Consider the following 20607-nt stretch of genomic DNA (forward strand, 5'->3'; position numbering starts at 1 on the left):
CCACCGTGACGTCATCAAGTTACGTGGGTCGCACCGTGATGTTTGTGACATATCCACACTGTCCATCCATCTTGCGAGATCATTTTAGATTATTGGCCCAAAACTGAGATAGATCCAAATCTCAAGTGGACCACACCACAGAAAGCAATGGAGACAGTGACTCCCACCGTTGAAACCTTCCTAGGGTCCACCTTGGTATTTATTTGCCATCAAAATAGTTCATAGTGTAAGGGAAAGCACAAATATCAGCTTAATCCAAAACTTGTGTGCCTCAATAAATTTTCAATGGTAGTCATTTAATCCTCGTAGCTTTTTGTGAAGGGGTCTACTTGGGATTGGGATACACGTGAATGATGTAGAGTTGCATTAGCTGGAATTAATTACATCATTACTGCACAATGATTGCATGTCCTGAAACGTCACCGATATTTTGACTTTCTAATCCAATCCAATTTTGAGATCAAATTCTTCACTTTTAAATGCATTGTATGTATCAAGTGAAGCATGCATTTGGTAGATTATAAAATTGTAATCAACTTCCCAAATTTCATAACGAATATGGGTCACTTATGCACACATGCAACTCAAATGTCACATGCAGGATGGACGGCAGGGTAAAGCACAAGCATTAGAATGGGATCATAGATGTGAAATCCATGAAAAATCCATAAGGACCTGCTTGGGAGCATGGATTTGGAACCTGGATTCAGAACCCTCGGAATTAGAAACCCCCTTAATCCAAAAGTACCTGTCCATGGTATATTTACATGGGGTTTGAATTTAATTACTAAATTAACTTTAATATCTCTAATTAGTAAGATATGTAATTTTTGATACAATGGTTATGATAGGCCTGCTAAAATATATGCTTTGTCCAAAAATCATGAAATTTCAAGTATTGGATGGGCAACAAGCACAAGATCATATTTGAGTGACTAACCAACGATTTTTAATCGTTGATTTACATGAACAATATTTGGACGGTGTTGATCATCATTGGTGGGCAATGTGCCTAATAGAATGATAGTGTATAGTGACACACATGCTACACCTACATCTATTGAAATGATTTTAGGTATAATCCAAGCTCTCATCGTGGATTACAAATCCTTAAAGAGAGGATTGAAACCCCCATGGATTTCAAAACCTCCAACTAGTTTATGATGCGAAATTTCAAGTATTGGATGGGCCACAAGCATAAGATCATGTCTGAGTGACAAATGACCCCTAATATTTACTATAGACTCTTGATGATATAACATCAAGATTAATCCATTTCACCTCATTTCCACATCATAAATGGAATTTGCACACGACCAACTGTAATTTCATACCACCCAATACCACCCATCGAACATACCATGCTTCGATACCGCAAGATTTATGTAGATTTCACGTTTGCCCCTTGCACATGACAGTTGAGTTGAATACATGTACAAAGCAACCTGCACCAATTGTAAAATTTGGTATGTTGATTATAATTCTATGGTTTACCAAACACAAGTTTCACTTAATATAATATATTTTTTAAAGGAAGATTTTGATCCCCAAACATGTACAATCAAAACACCTAAGGTTTGTGCACATATATAATCATTTTGCTACAACCATGTTAAATTCATCTAAAACAATTTCATACCATTTAATTCCATGTTCAAAATAAGTCCAAGTAAACTCATTTGTGATAATGAGTTATTGCAAAAATTAGGATATACAATCACCGAGTGGGCCACACTATAAAGACTAAAGGATTATTACCCTCGACTGTAATGTGGTGGCCGACGTGTTGCTTAGATCAATCTCACTTAATAATGCGGTAGAAGTTATGCATCGCATAACATGCACTACACAAATACTGACGCCACGTTATTCCTATGGTAGGTAAGGCAGGTAAATAGTGTAAGAGTTACGTGTTGTACGTGCTATTTTAGTTCAACACATATTTACAAGCAGTGGTGACTTATGATCGTCTTACGTGGCAGTAAAGTACAACGATCTGGACCGTTCAAATTTCAGGTCTTATTATGGGTGGAACATGCACATCAAAACAGATATACAATCGCACGTGGCAATAAAGCAGGGCACTGCAGGTGGGACATGGATTGCTTGGGACCCCGTCACAAAGTTCTTGCCCCCGGAAGTTAGATGGCCTCCATCCGTTTTGCCGGTCATTTTAAGACACCAGCTAGAAAAAGAAAAGAAGAAAAAGAATAGAAGAGGTAGATCTAAAACTTAAGTAGGTCTAACAAGTGGATATAAAAATGCCTACCAATAAAACCTCGTTCAGCTCATTGTGATATTTATGTGCCATCAGAATCATTCCTATTGGGATTGACTGAAAAAAAAAGAAGAAAAAAACTTAAGATGTTTAAAAACCTTGTTTCTTGTTCCGAGGCCCAGGTGAGTTCTATATTTTTCATTTTTGGGCTTAAGTTTTAACATGACTTGGATGGGGTTTATTTTTCACAAATATAAAGGTGGACCACAAAGGTGCCTCATGCCCATCTGTGATGTTTTTATAGTCATAAGCTAGGCAGGGCCACAATGATGTTTGTGATAAAATCATTCTACCCATCCATTTTGCCAGATTACATTAGGATGTAAACTAAAAAATGAGGCAAATTCAAAATCAAGTGGCCGCACAACAGGAAACACTAAGGATTGAAAGTCTACTTGAAACATATGAGAGACCGCAAGAGTTTTGAATTGCACTCCCATTTTTGTGTTTTCAATTCATCTAGATGGAAATGGCCTTATAAATAGTTTAGAAGACATATAAACGTTATGGTGGACCCTAGGGAGCTTTTAAAGGTGTGCATTTTCTTACCCACTTTTTTTTAAAAAAAATCTTTTTTAATGCCGCGCAGCCCACTTAAAATTTAGATTTACCTATTTTTCACTCTACATCTGTTGATGTCCTGACATGATATAGAAAAACAGATAGATGAGATGGATTTCTCACAAATATCATGGTTGGCCTACCTAGTATGCAGTAACTCCCTGCGGCCAGGTGCCTCTAGGCCATCCGCATCCTTGCAAACATGCCGGCAGAATTCCAACCATGGAGTAAACTCTATGGGGCCATCCGTGGATGTAAGCATCTTATCTATGCCATCTATTCAGTTTGCCTTAGTGGTAGACTAACAGGAGTTTAAACAAAGGATCATGGGTTCAAGTAACGTATAAGTGTGTGGTGGTGTGTTAAAAAAAAAAGAGGTATGAACCCAAAATTGAAGCGAATCTAGGTATTGGGTGTGGCCGTGAATTGCCTACTGACATTTCAGTAGCTAGTTGGCTACTCATAGTGCTCCGTGGGCTCCGTGTGATTTTTTATTTTTTTAAAAATCCAAGCCGTCCATCTATTTTTCCATATCATTATAGAGCATGAGACAAAAAATGAGGGAAAATAAAAAAATCTCGAGTGGACCACACCACAAGAAAACAATAGAGATTGAATGCCCATTATTAAAAACTTCTTACTGCTCACTGTAATGTTTATTTATCATCCAACCTGTTGATTAGGTCACACACCTGTAAGAGGAAAAAACACAAATATCTGGTAAATCCAAAACTTTTGTGGCCCCTAAGAAGTTTTTAACGGTGAGTGTTCAATCAACACTCTTTCCTGTGGTGTGGTCCATATGAGATTTGGATATGCTTCATTTTTTAAATAATGTGATAAAATAGTCTAGAATAATGGATGGATGGAGTGGATAGGGGACAGACACCATGTTGGGCCCACAGAGCACTGTCAGTAGTTGCCTCGCCACTGACGCTATCCGTAGCCGTAGGCAATCCGCGTTCGTGTGGCAGGGGCGCACCTAATCCGCTCCAATCGTAAATGATGAAAATCTCGCATTGGAATGTGCCTTTCATAAAACAGAGGGTAAGGTATTCGAAAAACAGGGCTTTGGAAAGCCCAAACATTTCCCCGCAAGTCACCATCGTTCCCGTGAGAAGTAGAAATATCGGTAGTAGGCAGTAATCCGCCCTGTGAGAAGATCTTCTTTCTAGATTTTCGCGGGCATTGAAGCCCAATCGAAGGAGAAGCTTGAGATTCCCCCATTTTACATCCGTACGGCTGTGTATCTCAAGATTTGGATTTTTTTATTTGATTTAAAATTTAAAGAGGTATGTTTCTTACTCTTAATCTCACTCAATGAGTTCTATTTCATTTTGATTGATTTTAGTTTTTTCGTTCCCCTCTTTTTGAGAGGTCTGTTCCTTGCAACGGCGTTGAATAAGCTTGTTCGATAACTGTTTCTTCAGTGGGGCGTACTGTGGTCTCTATGGCATGGGATCAACCCCATCCAATCTATCATGTGGGCCACCACATTACAGTGGTGCTTTTTGAGGATGTGTATTGATTTCTATGGTGTGGCCGATATGATGATCGGAGGTCTGATTCCTTTTTTGTGGTGGCTGTCCATTCTTTCTATGTTGTGGCCTCTTATCCAACACAATAGTCCAGCAGGGTTGATCCAAGAATCATGTGGGCCAGTACACTACGGTTGAGAGTGACAATCCGTTGTTTTCTATGGTGTGGCCCACACGGTGATTGAATACCCCAATTTTTGTGGCATATCATCATCACAGTTTGCTCGCTTGATGCGCAGGTTGGATGGCATACATAGTGAGTCGCACATACAGTTGCATTACTTCTACTACATGTTTAGTCATCTAGTGATACTTGACTACTCTCTCTCTCTCTCTCTCTCTCTCTCTCTCTCTCATTTTTCACTAAAGATGTAAAAATAATTGTTTATGCTAATTGGCATGTGTTATTTTTCAATGAACTAAAAATAGATAAATTGTTTTGAACATGCTTTTACTTGAAAAATGAAGCATACTTTTTCCTATGCCTTTTGTCTTGTTTTTTTATATTTATTTTTATTGTTTACGATATTTTTTGTATTATTTTAATTAAAAGTAGAAGTATCATGTAGCTTATACCATAGGCTATATAGGGTTGGACACTAGGCTATATGCTACATGCTATTTACAACACTGTTAAATACCTTGGGTGTGAATTGCTGGTGTAGCTAATGGATGAGAATCGTCAACCACATGTAGTTGTATCAAACCGTAGGACCAAATCATGCCTAAACCCTAAACACACCCAATCTAAGATAGAGATTCTTTTACTAGAAATGAAAGGAAAAAATAAAATAAAATGCAAAACCTAGCGAATAATAGAAGCTCTCACCAGTTTTGATGGCCTGGATCATATGCCCCATAGTGAATAATAGAAGATCCAACCACGAAAGAGAGGAAGAATTGATTTAAGAAACAATCTGAATGCAAGACCTGATCGCTTTGAAAACCTCCTCAAACCATAGTTCTAGAGGGATCTTTGAGAGACAGAACCAAACCTTGGATCGCCCGAATAGGGACCAATCATCCTATTTACAAATAGATAAACTCGGACCATGACAAAAAATTCTACCCGTTTTGATTAGTTTGTCGACGTTTTCTTCATGACGAAAGGAAACCCATAAAACCGACTCAGACAGATGTCGAAGAAGGAAGCTATCCTCCAACAGACTACAAGCGTGAACTAGCCAATATCTGATATCCAAAGGAGAGAAACCTTCCCTGATGGTGACCACAATGCTCCATCGGAGAACAAAGTTGAACAACTTGATAACAGAAGGTTGAACGTCGAGAGTACCATTGGAGGAAAAAAAAAAAACCTTAGGAAGGGGTGATTGGGAGAAGCAGGGTTTGGGTTGGCCAAGGGGCAAGCACCTTCTCCATTTCCCTCACTGAATATTGAGATCTTCCCATAAGGGCATCTTTGAAAGAAACTGAGCTAGACCTAGAAGGATTGGGGGGATACCCGGTGGTTTAACCATTTTAACATACCCTTCGATATTTATCCGCTGAGGACCATACAGAGTTTCGTGAAAACGAATGGCCCTACCATTGAAGTTCTTTCCTCATTCCCAAAATAGCATTTTGCAACTCTTCGGTCGAATCCATCCTAACGAACATAGAGCCTTTGATGGAGGAAGGACCTTTAACCTTCGGGATGATGACCTCTCTAACTAACCCGAAATGCTAAAAAACTCTTCTAAAGTTTACTTCCATCCACTCCTTCAGGAAGTTGTCGATAAAGATCGCTTGCAACTCCTTTAGGGGGGGGGGGGGGGGGGTTAAAGTGAGCCTGAGAGGGTTTCCTTCCTTTGTTGCCTTTCTCCACCGTGACCCACTTGCCCTCATCCTCAAAGAAGCAGACGTGATGGTCTCTTGAAGATTCTTGCTTCGGTCTAAAACATCCTTACGCGAATCGATTGGATGAAGCTCCATCTTCCACAAATCTCCCTCCATATGCTGCCTAACCACAGTCACAAGACCATCTCTTGGAGGGCCTTGAAGAAGTACAAAGTCTTTGTCGCGGAAGTTGTGATAGGATGAATCTTTGGCGAACATCATCTTTCACTAAACTTTCCACCCTAATCGTACCTTTCCCATTCGGTCCTTCCAACAAAATCTGATCATCATTTCTTATTCTTTCTTCTACAGATAGCCATCTATCTCTTTCCTCTAAAGCCATCACCATTCTCTCAAAGCAGTCTTTCATTGCTGATCAGAGCATTCTTGACTTGTTGAAAAACCCTGCCTTTTCCATTCTTTATCATCTCTCATGGGTTTCAATACTATTTTATAATTATCTTTAATGAAGGTGTATGTATTTTTTTTAACCATCATGAATATTCTGCCATTCGTACTGTCATGGTTGACCCAATAATATATGACACACATCCATCCCTTGGGCTATGTCACACCACACATTATCATGATAGGTTTTACCAATTGTGAAAGAAACTAAACAACGACTAGAAACCTTTACCTCACTACTTTGCTTAAACCAAGAAAGTTTATATAGAATTGGATGCCTCTCGCTCCTTAATTGGAGCTTTTCTACTACTTCATCAAAGATGATATTTTCACAGCCTTCACCATCGACGATCACCCCACAGACTTTGCCATTCATTGTGCAACTCATGTAGAAGATATTAGTTCACAACCAATCATATTCCTTAGGCAACTTTGGTGCAAGAAGAGCCTTTTGGATCACTAACATTTCTGAACTAACATAATATATTCCCTCGTCTCCACCGTTAGTATCATAATCCGCACTTTGTGTTTCCTCTATGGTCTCACCTTCATTGTCAACTAACTGTTCTTCCACAACTGCTTTGGAGATATTGACCAAATTGACTTGTTGTTGCCTACATTAAGAGGAAATATGCCCAATTTCATTGCATTTATAGCACTAGATATTTTTTTGGCTTGTTTGTATTGAAACCTTGTCGTTCAGAACTTGTGACCTAGGCACTAGAGTGATATTCTTGGCCCAACCCAAATCTCCTCAAGCTTATTACTATTACCTCAAACACTAGTGGATCGATTAGAAACTTCCACGCGACCATATCTGGCTTTCCTCCTCATTTCAACCAAGGCGGCTTGTATATATGCTTCTACAACAGTAAACACTGACTGAATCCCCAACCGTTTTGCAATAGTTGGCAGAAACCTATCCTTGAAATGAGTAACCAATCGCTCTTTGGTCTTGGATAAATTATTTTAGGCTACTAGATGATAAAACTCTTCTATGAACTCCTCTACATTCCCGTCCCCTTGTTGGATATGGATATGCTGTAATCACTGGAAAAAAAGAAGAAGATTGTATGTAGTTGATGGGTAGAAAGGCTTCCTTCATGAGAGACATCATCTTCTCCCATGTTTTCGCTTTGGACTTTCTGCGCCTTTCTCGGGTGGCCTTAATCTATTCCCACCACGTTGAACCTCTACCTTTCAACTTCATGTCGATTATTTTCACCTTTTTTCTTGGTCAACATCTTTGTAATCAAAGATCCTCTCCACGACATCAATCCAATCTAGAAAATCATCCCCACGCATGCTACCATGATATTCAGGGACTTCTATCTTCACTTCCAACTCCCTACTTTGGTCATAATAATTCCTCCTCACCCATCGCAGATCAACAAACGGAGCTTCACGATGGAACGGGATAATGTCACTCCCACTTGACTCATTATCATTGTTTTCTTGAGTCAGTGGTTCATTCCTCACTAATAGTGTAGTGAGTTGTTGGGAGATGGTTTGCATTTGCCTCTCTAACATGGAAAATCTCTTTTCTATTGGATTTGCATCTTCCTTATCCACTCTCTGTGCAACACGGCCTCTACCAAGGTGTTTCGTAACGGTAATGGTAACGGTGACCGTAATGGCCACCACCGTTACCTTTACGGTACGTGACATAACGGTTGTTATAGCCCCGCAACGGCCGTTATGGTCTTTTTTTTAATTTATTGAAAAAACCCCCGAAAAACCTATATCTGTCCCGTAATGTTGATTAAAAAATATAAAAAACCTATATATGTCCCGTAATAGACCATTACGGGGCTATTACGGCCTTTATAGGGGATGTAACATGCTGTTAATAGCAATTAGAGGTCATTTTTTTCCAATAACGGTTGTTACGACCCCGTAACGTGTAACGGTTGCCACCGTTACCTTTACATAACGGCCTTTACGGCCCCATAAATGCCTTTATGGCACACCATGGCCTCTTCGTCTACGCAACATCATTGTAAGAGAGGAAGTTCACGCAAGAATCAAATAACTGTGGAAGCAAAGGCTCTAATATTAAATTTAGTGTGGCTAACAGATGAGAATCGTCAACCACATGCATTTGATGGCTTGGATCATATGCCCCACATGTGCAAACATGTAATTGCATAAACCCTAGCCCAAGGCTTGTAGAAAAGATAAGAAAATGTCCCCCAAAGCTGCCGGACAATTTTTCTTATTGAGTTTTATATAAAAGGAAATAAAAGGAAAGCTATAGAACTAATTTGGGCCTTACATCAAGGATAAACTATGGGTTGGATGTTATAATTTCAATCCTACAATCTTATTTTAAAGGGAAAAGACTAAAATACCTTATCTACTTAACTGAAATGTAAGCAAAGCAAATTTAACTAAAATTCGTTCAAAAATAAAGCAAATATCATAAATTATGAAAAATGCCACCAAATGATACTTTTGTGGACCCAAAAGTGTACCATGGGTACTATAATGTGATGCAGGACGTGAATTTAAATATGATATGCAAGATTTCAGGCTTAGATCACACCAATTCAGAAACAATCACACAAATTCCACATCCTACATGAAAATCCAAACTTTCAATTAAAGGGGAATCTATGCGGATCCAGGCCTACACATGTTAAGGCTGGATCAATGAAAATTATGAACCAAATAATACTCAAAGGGAAATAGAAATCACCCACACATGCATAAGAATCAGTCCTTAATCCAAGGGATTCCCCAATCTCAATTCAAGGAACCCTAGGATGAGAAAATGGGCAAATCAATTAAGGATAATGTAATTTAGGGTCAGGATTTATGAAATCATGTATAAAAGAGAGGAAAATAGGAAGAAACCTGAACCCGAGACAGTCTCTGCGTGTGGACAGCGAGCCAGGTGCGGGCGCACGTGCACCTGAGGCTGGCCGCACGTGTGGTGGGGGACGGAATCTAGAAATGGATTCCTACGCCTTGGTCGGCCAGGCTTGGGCTGCAAAACCTCCAAATCTGACGTCGATCCGAGCTCTGGTCTGAGTGTGGTGCTCCACCGAAGTTTCAGCTCGCCTGCGGGCCGAAATCTGGAAATCTGCTGTAATGAAGAAATCTGATGCAACAAAAGGGACGAATTCGAAGCACGGATGGTGGGGGAAGATGGAAAAAAAGATAACGGAGGATGGGGGTGAATCGGGATCGATGTGGCTTCACACTACGGTAGTTAGCCCTTCGAAAAGGGAGGGCTTCGCACCTACTTTTGAATTCTTCCACAACTCACGAAGAGAGCAGAAAAATAAAACAGAATTTTTTTTATTAATTTCAATGAGTCTAAATAATTACAAGGGGTGCCTATTTATAGGGAAAATCCTATACCCCAAAACTCGCACCATGTGCGCAACCTATTACTTGGCGATGAAGTAAACTAAAATAAAAACCAAACAGAGAAATCTAAAGCGTTCACAATGTTCTAAATAATAACAATAAGCAAAACTTAAAATATGAAATCAATCCGATGAGTGGGCCACGATCATGAGATCCCATGGTGAGTTTTCTTGACTATTGGGCCCACTTTTTTGAACCAAAACTTGTCTTCTAACTAGGAGGCCCTCCCTGAACGTCATCATTAAGCCAGATCGATGGTGGGGTCCTCCTTCTGCGTACGTACGTGCGTAGGGGTGGTGGTGTGCGGGCATGCGTGTGCACGATGTCCTCATCAACTCTCCCCGGCTGCGAAGATTTCGCAACTGGCGAAATAAAACTTCTGAACCGCTTTAGGATGTCGGGATCAAGTCTCTGAAGCTCCTTCTCAGTGAGCCATGCGCTGTCTAAAGCTGGGCGTGACTTCCATTTAACTAGGTATTTTTGAAACCCGTCATCCGACGTGGAAATTATCTCATGGTCAAGGATATCCTCTATTTCCTCTCTGGGTGTGTGAAGGCTAGGTATGGGAGGTAGAGGCTGGGATGAAAGGTCGGGAAGAGGCAATGGATCAAAGGGTAAGGCTGGGGCATCAGGATGGATGGACAAAGGGTCGGACAAAGTATTAGTGGGTCCCTGAAAAGTAACTGGATCCTCCACATTGAATGTGGAACTAATTCTTATGGAAGGTGGAAGATCTACCTCATACGCATTGAGACTATTTCGCTTTATAATTTTGAAGAGCCCAGCGCTACACGCATGTAACTTACGAACAGCCCCTGGAGGGTACCGCTCGGGTCTTATGCGGACCATCACAGAGTCTCCAATATTGAACTCTTTGAAACGTCTATGTAGATCTCTAGAAAATTTGTAATATTTTTTGCTAGTAGTGATCTTTTGTCTGATTTCTTGATGCAATGAATGTATGTGATGCGCAAAAGACTCTGCAGACTCTGATGGCCTATGGGACAATGACATGGGGATAAGATCAATAGGCTTCCTAGGCTTATAACCAGTAACGACTTCAAAAGGATTTAGACCTGTGGATCTATTAACAGAACTATTGTATGTAAACTCGGCTATGGGTAGTACGGCGTCCCATGTCCTGGTATGCTTCCCCACTAAACATCGAAGTAAACTCCCTAGGCTCCTATTGACCACCTCAGTCTGGCCATCGGTTTGAGGGTGGTAGGCAGAAGAAAATTGGAGCCTAGTATTCATCATGTGCCTTAGTGTCTTCCAAAAGCAACTCATGAATCTCACGTCACGGTCAGACACTATGGTTTTTGGTAACCCATGCAGTTTGACGACCTCACTAAAGAACAACTTGGCAACATGAGAGGCATCAGAGGTCTTAGAACAAGGAATGAAGTGGGCCATTTTAGAGAAACGGTCTGCGACAACAAATATGGAGTCATGCTTTCGAATAGTTTTGGGAAGTCCAAGCACGAAGTCCATACTGATGTCCTGCCAAGGGATGAATGGGACTGACAAAGGTGTATATAATCGTGTATTTTGTTTCTTCTGCTTTGCTAGTTGACAAGTACGACATTGCCCTATAATTTGGCCATGTCCCGCTTGAGGCTTGACCAATGAAATCTATCCTCCACTAGGGCAACGGTTTTGTCACGACCGAAATGACCTGCGACCCCCCCTGAATGTAACTTCCAGACAAGAAAATCGCGAAGGGAGGTGCGTGGTGTGCACAAGCTGTCACTCCTAAACAAATATTCGTCCAAAATCAAATACTCACTGTTAACTCCTGACGGACTCTAATAAAGACATATACACAACTCCAAAATCTGGATACTCAGAATACTCTTCTTTGATGCGTTCAAGGCCCGTAACTTCAACACTTATGGAGTTGAGTAATGCGACTCAATGACTCAACGTGTCGGCAGACTTATTCTCTACACCGGCCTTGTGCTTAAGCACAAAAGTGTACTCTTGAAGGAATTGAACCCACTTAGCGTGCCTGAGGCTTAATTTCTTCTGAGAGTTCAAGTATCTTAAGGCCTCGTGATCTGAGAAAAAGACGAATTCTTGCGGTAACAGGTAATGTCGCTAATGACGTAGTGATTGCACTACCGCGTAGAATTCCTTGTCATAGGTGGAATATCTTTGCTTTGCCTCATTTAGTTTTTCACTAAAAAATGGCGACAGGGTGCCCTTCCTGGCTAAGTACTCCTCCTATGCCGACTCTTGACGCGTCACATGTGACTTCAAAAGCTTTTGAAAAATCTGAAAGTCGCGTGACTGGAGCTTCGATCATCTTGACCTTTATCTCCTTGAAAGCCTTCGAGGCAGCCTTTGTCCATTGAAACTCTCCCTTTTTTATGCAGTTCGTGATGGGAGCCACAATAGAACTGAAGCCTCGAATGAACTGCATATAAAAAGTGGCTAAGCCATGAAACCGCATATAAAAAGCTTTTGAAAAATCTGGAAGTCGCGTGACTGGAGCTTCGGTCATCTTGACCTTTATCTCCTTGAAAGCCTTCGAGGCGGCCTTTGTCCATTGAAACTCTCACTTTTTTATGCAGTCCGTGATGGGAGCCACAATGGAACTGAAGCCTCGAATGAACCGTATATAAAAAGTGGCTAAGCCATGAAAGCTGCGCACCTCATGAATATTACGGGGTTTAGGCCAATTAACGATGGCCTTGACCTTCTCGGGATCCGCCGATACGCCCTCAGCTGACACAATAAAACCTAAGAAGATTACACTACTAGACAAGAATGCGCACTTCTTTACGTTGGCGTACAACTTCTCGGCCTTAAGGATCCCACAAACCTGCCTAAAATGGTTGAGGTGTTGCTCCCTAGTCATGCTATAAATCAAGATATCATCAAAGAATACGACTAGGAACTTCCCCATGAAGGGTCTCAACACTTGGGTCATCATACGCATGAAAGTGCTTGGGGCATTAGTTAACCCAAAAGGTATAACTAGCCACTCATATAGCCTATCCTTCGTCTTGAAGGCTGTCTTCCACTCATCACCAGGGTGTATACGGATTTGGTGATACCCACTTTTGAGGTCGATTTTTGAGAAGATAGTAGCATTGGCCATCATATCTAGCATGTCATCAAGACGTGGTATGAGAAATCGATACTTGATTGTGATTTTGTTGATGACCCTACTATCAACACACATCCTCCATGTGCCATCCTTCTTAGGTGTAAGAAGGGTGTGCACGGCACATGGACTCATGCTCTCTTGAATGAAACCCTTCTCTAGAAGTTCATCAATCTGCCTCTTCAACTCAGCGTGCTCCTTCGGGTTCATTCTGTAATGCGGGAGGTTTGGTAGAGTTGCCCTAGGGATTAAATCAATGGCATGCTGTATATCCCTCATAGGGGGAGCTCATTCGGTAAATCATCAGAAAAGACACCACGAAACTCATGTACTACCTGAATGGCCTTAGTGGGTAACTCTACGCTAGTCTCTGGTACACTCTCTCTAGCCACAAGGGCGTAAATCATCGAGTCCGCCTCCATCTCTCGCTCAAAGTCTTTGGCATTCAAAATATGGAGCGGTTTAGACTTGGACTTCGACTCCTTCACTTCTTTTGGGCTACTCACACCACTCTGTGCGGTGAACTCTTTTCCAGTTGCATTCTTGGGTGGCAGAGGATTTAGCTTGACCTTCTTGCCCTCAAACCAGAATGTACACACATTTGAACGGCCAAATATAGTAACATCCCTGTCATAGAGCCATGGCCTACCCAGAATGATATGGCCCATATCCATAGGAATAACATCACACCAAATTGTGTCTTTATAAGATCCGAACTGAATAGGGACAAGACAACGGTGCGAGACTAGAATGAATGTTTCATCAACCCAGGAGACTCTATAGGGCTAAGGATGGGCTTCCAACTTCAAGCCCAAACAACTCACAGTGCTAGTCGATGCTACGTTGGCACAACTACCACTATCCATGATCACCTTACAGCTCTTTTCCCCACATTTTGCGTAAGTGTAGAAGATCGTGTTGCGGCGCCAGTCATTAGTGTTCTTGGCTTGGGCCAGAGCGCAATGCACAATTGCGAGGGTCACAGACTCTTGTGCTCCCTCTTCCTCATCACTAGGTGTTCCAACTGGCTCATATTCCTCCTCCTTACTATCACTCTCTGGGGGCACTACTTCTACTTGCCCATCAATAAGGAGTACTTTGGTGTTCCTCTCTTATGCCGCACTAGTGAGCAAAATGACCAAATCCTTGACATCTAAAACACCTAGAGGCCCCACTTCCACATGAACTAGACCCAACAATCTCTTTACCCTTATCATCCTTACGTCTGGGCTGAACATTAGGGGAAGGTTTGTTTTGGAATCCCATGTTAGGTCTAGCCTCAGAGGGGTTGGCCTTAGCACCGGATTCACGAAAGTCAAACCGCCTTCCCACGGTATTGTTCGACATCTAACACTACTTAACTGTTCGATAGTGTTTATGTCTTTGGCGAGCAATTCTCTCCTAATATCAGGACGGAGGACCGTTTTAAAACAAGCAAGGGTGAGTACGGGGTCCTCACCAACCTCACAGCGGGTTAAGTACTCTTCGAATTTCTCAATATAGTCAACAATACTCATGGAACCCTGTCGAAGAGATTGCCACTCAATCAACCGCAGGCGATAAGAGAAAGGGAGATACTTCTCTTTCAGCGTTTCTTTCATTTCTCTCCAATGGACTATTGGGAGTTCCCTCCCTCTTTCTTTTTTTTCACTCAACCATCGCCCAAAACCTCTTTGCTTGACCCACAAGCTTCATCTTGGCGAATCGGACTCGTCGAGCATCCGATATATCATACCACTCAAAATAGTGGTCCATATCCGCCAACTAATTTAAAAAAACTTTAGGGTCTAAGTGGCCATCAAAAGTAGGGGCATCTACTCACTCCCACGAGGAGTTGCGCATTGGGGTCATATTGGTTATGATGTCCCTCATGGGGTGGGTGCACAGGTACGCGCCCATGACCAACTCCTTGGCCGCCTCCATTCCTTGGTCTAATCTTCTGACCACCTGCTTGAGAATGAGCATCTTCCCCAATGGTGGGGTTTGCCCTGAGGGAGGCCTCTATTTGAGTAACGCGATCATTGATCTATGTGTTGTTCCAAGCGCTTAGACATAGACTCAACTTGCTGGGTTAACTTAGCCATTGATTCTTGTAGCTGCTCCATGTTTAGAGTAGGGTGCAAACCAAAACCGCGACCCGCACGTGTGGGCATACACAGGCTAACTCAACCTAAGGACCTGCTATGGCAACTATATGTATCTAAAAAAAACTAAATGACCCTACGAGACCCTATATGAAGGAGACTACACACTGTTACTAAAATTCAGCTATATATGATGGACTGAATGCATGAAGGACTCAGACAAACTAAATCCTAAATATGTGGTGAATTCCCTTACAAGAACCCTAGGCTTTGATACCAAATTTGATGCAGGACGTGAATTTAAATATGATATGCAAGATTTCAGGCTTAGATCACACTAATTCAGAAACAATCACACAAATTTCACATCCCACATGAAAATTCAAACATTCAATTAAAGGGGAATCTATGCGGATCTAGGCCTACACATGTTAGGGCTGGATCAATGAAAATTATGAACCAAATAATACTCGAAGGGAAATAGAAATCACCCACACATGCATAAGAATCAGTCCCTAATCCAAGGTATTCTCCAATCTTAATTCAAGGAACCCTAGGATGAGAAAAGGGGCAAATCAATTAGGGATAATGTAATTTAGGGTCAGGATTTATGAAATCATGTATAAAAGAGAAGAAAATAGGAAGAAATCTGAACCCGAGACGGTCCCTGCGTGTGGATAGCGAGCCAAGTGCGGGCGCACGTGTGCCTGAGGCTGGCCGCACCTGTGGTGGGGGACGGAATCCAGAAACGGATTCCTAGGCCTTGGTCGGCCAGGCTTGGGCTACAAAACCCCCAAATCTGACGTCGATCCGAGCTCTGGTCTGAGTGTGGTGCTCCGCCGAAGTTTCAGCTCGCCTGCGGGCCGAAATCTGGAAACCTGCTGTAATGAAGAAATCTGATGTAACAAAGGGACGAATTCGAAGCACAGATGGTGGGGGAAGATAGAAAAAAAGATGATGGAGGATGGGGGTGAATCGGGATCGATGTGGCTTCGCACCACGGTAGTTAGCCCTTCGAAAAGGGAGGGCTTCGCACCCACTTTTGAATTCTTCCACAACTCAAGAAGAGAGTAGAAAAATAAAGCAGGAATTTTTTTTATTAACTTCAATGAGTCCAAAGAACTACAAGGGGTGCCTATTTATAGGGAAAATCCTATACCCAAAACTCGCACCATGTGCGCAACCTATTACTTGGCGATGAAGTAAACTAAAATAAAAACCAAACAGAGAAATCTAAAGCGTTCACGATGTTCTAAATAATAACAATAAACAAAACCTAAAATATGAAATCAATCCGACGAGTGGGCCACGATCATGAGATTCCATGATGGGCTTTTCTTGACTATCGGGCCCCTTTTTTTGAACCAAAACTTGTCTTCTAACTAGGAGGCCCTCCCTGGACGTCGTCATTGAGCCAGATCGATGGTGGGGTCCTCCTTCTGCGTACGTACGTGCGTAGGGATGGTGGTGTGCGGGCGTGCGTGTGCACGATGTCCTCATCATAATGCGTTGTTCATTAATTGGCCTACGGGTTTGGCCCCATTATGGAAGACATTTGGGCCCCTTCCCAGGATCTAATCTATCCCAAAACTCTTGGCAAATAAGTCAACCTGATCCATCAACATTGGGTTGTCCATGTCTTCATCACTTACCCATGCTAGTACACTTCGGGCCCATTTGGATTGAAGTTGTTTTTGCATCAGCTACTGATGCCTCAAGTGGCCGATATCAGTTTCTACTGATTCAGCAGATAAGTATGTTCGGTAAACAACATACTTACCTGCACCAAGAAGAAAGAAGAAAAAAAGGGGAACCTTCACCCTCTCTCTCTCTCTCTCTCTCTCTCTCTCAGCCGCTGGTGTCAGAGCAGAGGCAGCAACCACAGCTCCAAACGCGGCCTTGGCATGTGATATTCAACTTGCACTGAGGCCATGACACCTATTTCTGAATGTTTTCATTATCTGACTTTGGGTGCTACTTGTTTGGAGTTGGAGACATTGTCAAAGTCATTCAATGGGCTTGAAGTACTGTTTCATTGGTTAGCTTTCATTCTTGTATTGAAGATGTTTCATTGAACCAGGGCCATAATAACAATGAAATACTGTTTCAAATTTCAATAAGCTCATCAAGTCATCAAGTCATTCACTGCAATGTTTTGTAACAGAATTGAAGTACTGTTAACAGCATGTACTGTTATGAAATATTCACGGCTTGAAGTACTATTACACCATGCACATTGCAGATGTTTCGTAACAGAATTGCTAAAGCATTCTCCTATGAAGTACTGTCTTGTAAATCAAATAGGTGGCATTGATTGTCATTGCATAAAATTGTGTATTGTTTATTTATTTTTATTTTTATTTTCAAAATCTCTAATCCAGCTGTGTTATGGAAGCAGGTCATAGGTCAGGAGTACAAGAACAGGTTAAACGGAGGCCATTTCTTGAATTAGATTATGAATCCGGAAAGCCAATATGTTAGAAATTTCATGCAAGGAAGATATCATTATGAGTTTGAAGCTCAATCCCTCATCACAACCATTGTCAAAATCCCATCTCCGGTGACATTTTCTCCATTTCAAAATTTTCAATGACACAATCATGATAAGAGGCACATTATTAAGGCACTGCTTCAGCCAAAGCGTCAGACCAGCTTTTCTCATTTATTCCAATGCCTTTCCTGCAAAATTTGCTTCCATTACCAGAAAACACAGTCTGGTTGAATGTGTTGGAGCAGTCATCCTCAGCTATAATTGCACAGGCATTCGTGTGCCAGATACATGCTGGAAGCTACAAGGGTCTCCGCACCGACATTTTGCTACTACCCTTCAGCCAGGGATCTCTTGGGAAGTTCCATCCCGCACAACTTTGTTGAACAAGCTTGAAATTGCATTGAAGGGTCACCATTTGGATGAAGCATGGGGAATTTTCAATGACTTTAAAACCTTGCATGGTTTTCCTAAGCAGTGCTTGGTGCACAAATTAATAATTGAAATGTCTTACTCGTCTGACTATCGCTGGCTTTGTAAAGCACATGATCTGGTGCTTGTGATTCTAAAAGAGAGGTCAGATTTGCTTCACTATGACTTTTTAATCCGGCTAGCTCTTGTACTGGCAAGAGCGCAAATGCCAATTCCTGCCTCCACTGTTGTGAGAGTAATGCTGGAAAAAGAGAAGTTTCTGCCAATGGATATGTTGAGCACTGTGTTTCTTCACCTGGTGAAGACACCAACTGGTGCATGTCTTGCATCGGATATCTTGATTGAGATTTGTGACTGCTGCTTGCGTGATAGAGGAGAACGAAGTTCAAGAAGTTCTAAATGCTTGAAATTGCAAACTCCTAACACCATGATCTTCAACCTTGTTCTGGATGCATGTGCACGGTTTGGTGCCACCTTAAAGGCCCAACAAATAATAGAAGACATGATGCCTTGGATGGGGGTCATAGCTGATGCAGGCTCCATTGTTATTATGGCCCTGGTCCATGAAAAGAACGGACAGAGAGACGAGTTGAAGAAACTGAAAGAACACGTCGAAAGTGTTCCAGTCTTATTAGATCACCATTATCAGCAGTTTTATGACAGTTTGCTGAGCTTATACTTCAAATTTAATGACATTGACGCTGCCGCAGGCCTCATCTTGGATCTATATAGACGCCAAAAATCTCTTCATTGCTCAGGCGGGCTTGTGAGAAGAGAGAGGGAGTTAGAAAGGCCTTGCCTGGTCCAGATTGGATCTTGCAATCTTAGGAATGGATTGAGAATGCGGATCAAACCTGAGCTACTGCAGCGTGATTTTATAGTTGGAGCAGGAAGCCGATCAGAACTTGTCCTCTTCATGCATGGCAAGCTTGTTGCTAGCCACAAGGCCCTCTCAAAGCTAATCAATGGCTACGGGAGAGACAGAAAGGTGAGTGATTTATCGAATCTTTTAGTTAGCATAGAGGAGTTGGGTTTTTCAGCAGAAGCCAGCTTGAGCTCCGATGTGATAGATGCTTGCATTCAGTTAGGTTGGCTGGAGATTGCCCACGACATTCTGGATGACATGGAATCAGCTGCAGTTCCTGTCGGGACTGTTACATATACATCGCTTTTGAAAGCATACTGCAAAGGAAACCAATGGAATGAAGCCAAGGTTCTGCTGAAACAAATGAGGAAGGCTGGTTTGTTCATAAATGTATCTGATGAGAAGGTAATCTCCATGTTCCTTTTAGAAGAAGCCACCATCAATCCTCTTGATGTGAAAACTGAATCGGTTAGGAAATCAAGTTTAGCCGAGCTTTTGTTGCAAGAAATCAGTGAGAAAGAATTGACAAATCCACTTGTTTATGAGATCAATTCTTCAATCTACTTCTTCTGCAAGGCCAAAATGATGGACGATGCGTTGAAGACATTTCGGAAAATGCAAGAAATGAAGCTTCGACCTTCAGTGCAGACATTTAGTCATCTGGTAAATGGGTATTCTTCCTTACACATGTACCGTGAGATCACAATATTGTGGGGAGAAATCAGAAGGAGAATGGACGATGGAGTTTTAGCTGTGGACAGGGATTTAAACGATTGCTTGCTGTGGAACTTTATTAGAGGCGGGTACATTGAGAGAGTAATGGAGATTGTTAGATATATGAACAAACATGGAATGTATACTGATAAGTGGAAGTATAGAAGAGAATTTCTGAAGTTCCATAAGGATCTCTATAGGAACTTAAAAGCTTCTAAGGCCAAAACAGAGGCTCAGAGTAACAGGCTGGTGCATGTTCGAGCTTTTAGGAGGTGGGTTGGCATTGAGTGAAGTTCACCGAGAGAATCTGAGTTATCTATTCAATGTCTGTATATTGATGGTTTCTATACCTTGTAGAAGGACTATCAAAATAATTGTTGATCTTGCGATGTTCCATTCTCTTGTAAAAAGTTTGCCCACAGGGTTTATGAGCACGCCATTTGAAATGAGTTTGAAATGCTCTCTTGATACATGGATAGAGTTTTGAGAGAAAATTACAAGAAATTTAGAATCCGTCATTACAAGGCTCCTTCACCTCATGGGTTTGTATCAGTCAGGTGCAAATTGAGATAGTGGTGGCAATGTCCGGCACCTTTCCATCGTACGAAAATGTGATGGGGCAATCTAATGGTGTCGATTGGTCATTTTTCTAATTAATGAGAAAAGTCCTTCAAGGAGCGTTATTGCTTAAATTGTTAGGAGACAAAATCAGGTTGATCTTGCTTATTTTGTGATTAGCTTCTCTACTCCGTTATGGTGCATGCCAGACTCAGGTTCAAACGAACCAACAAGATGCAATGTAAATACGAATCAGCTTGCACATCTGAAACCTCCAATTTTTCTTTGGTTTTGTTGGAAAGGTAAGTTCATGGAGACAGAAAATTTACATTTACAATCAGTCAATGCAATGCTTCTT

At 41.7% G+C, this 20607-nt stretch overlaps 1 protein-coding gene across 1 annotated transcript; it reads left to right on the plus strand.

Annotated features, from left to right (window-relative positions):
- Positions 1 to 3888: 3888 nt before the first annotated feature.
- On the plus strand, positions 3889 to 20085 carry LOC131248081 (pentatricopeptide repeat-containing protein At4g17616). The gene is made up of 2 exons (XM_058248130.1): positions 3889 to 4131; positions 17591 to 20085. Exon 2 carries the CDS (start codon positions 17793 to 17795, stop codon positions 19980 to 19982), a length of 2190 nt encoding a protein of 729 aa, XP_058104113.1. The 5' UTR covers positions 3889 to 4131; positions 17591 to 17792; the 3' UTR covers positions 19983 to 20085.
- The last annotated feature ends 522 nt before the right edge of the window (positions 20086 to 20607 follow it).

This window comes from Magnolia sinica, chromosome 6, assembly GCF_029962835.1.
Source record: "Magnolia sinica isolate HGM2019 chromosome 6, MsV1, whole genome shotgun sequence".
Taxonomy (NCBI): domain Eukaryota; kingdom Viridiplantae; phylum Streptophyta; class Magnoliopsida; order Magnoliales; family Magnoliaceae; genus Magnolia; species Magnolia sinica.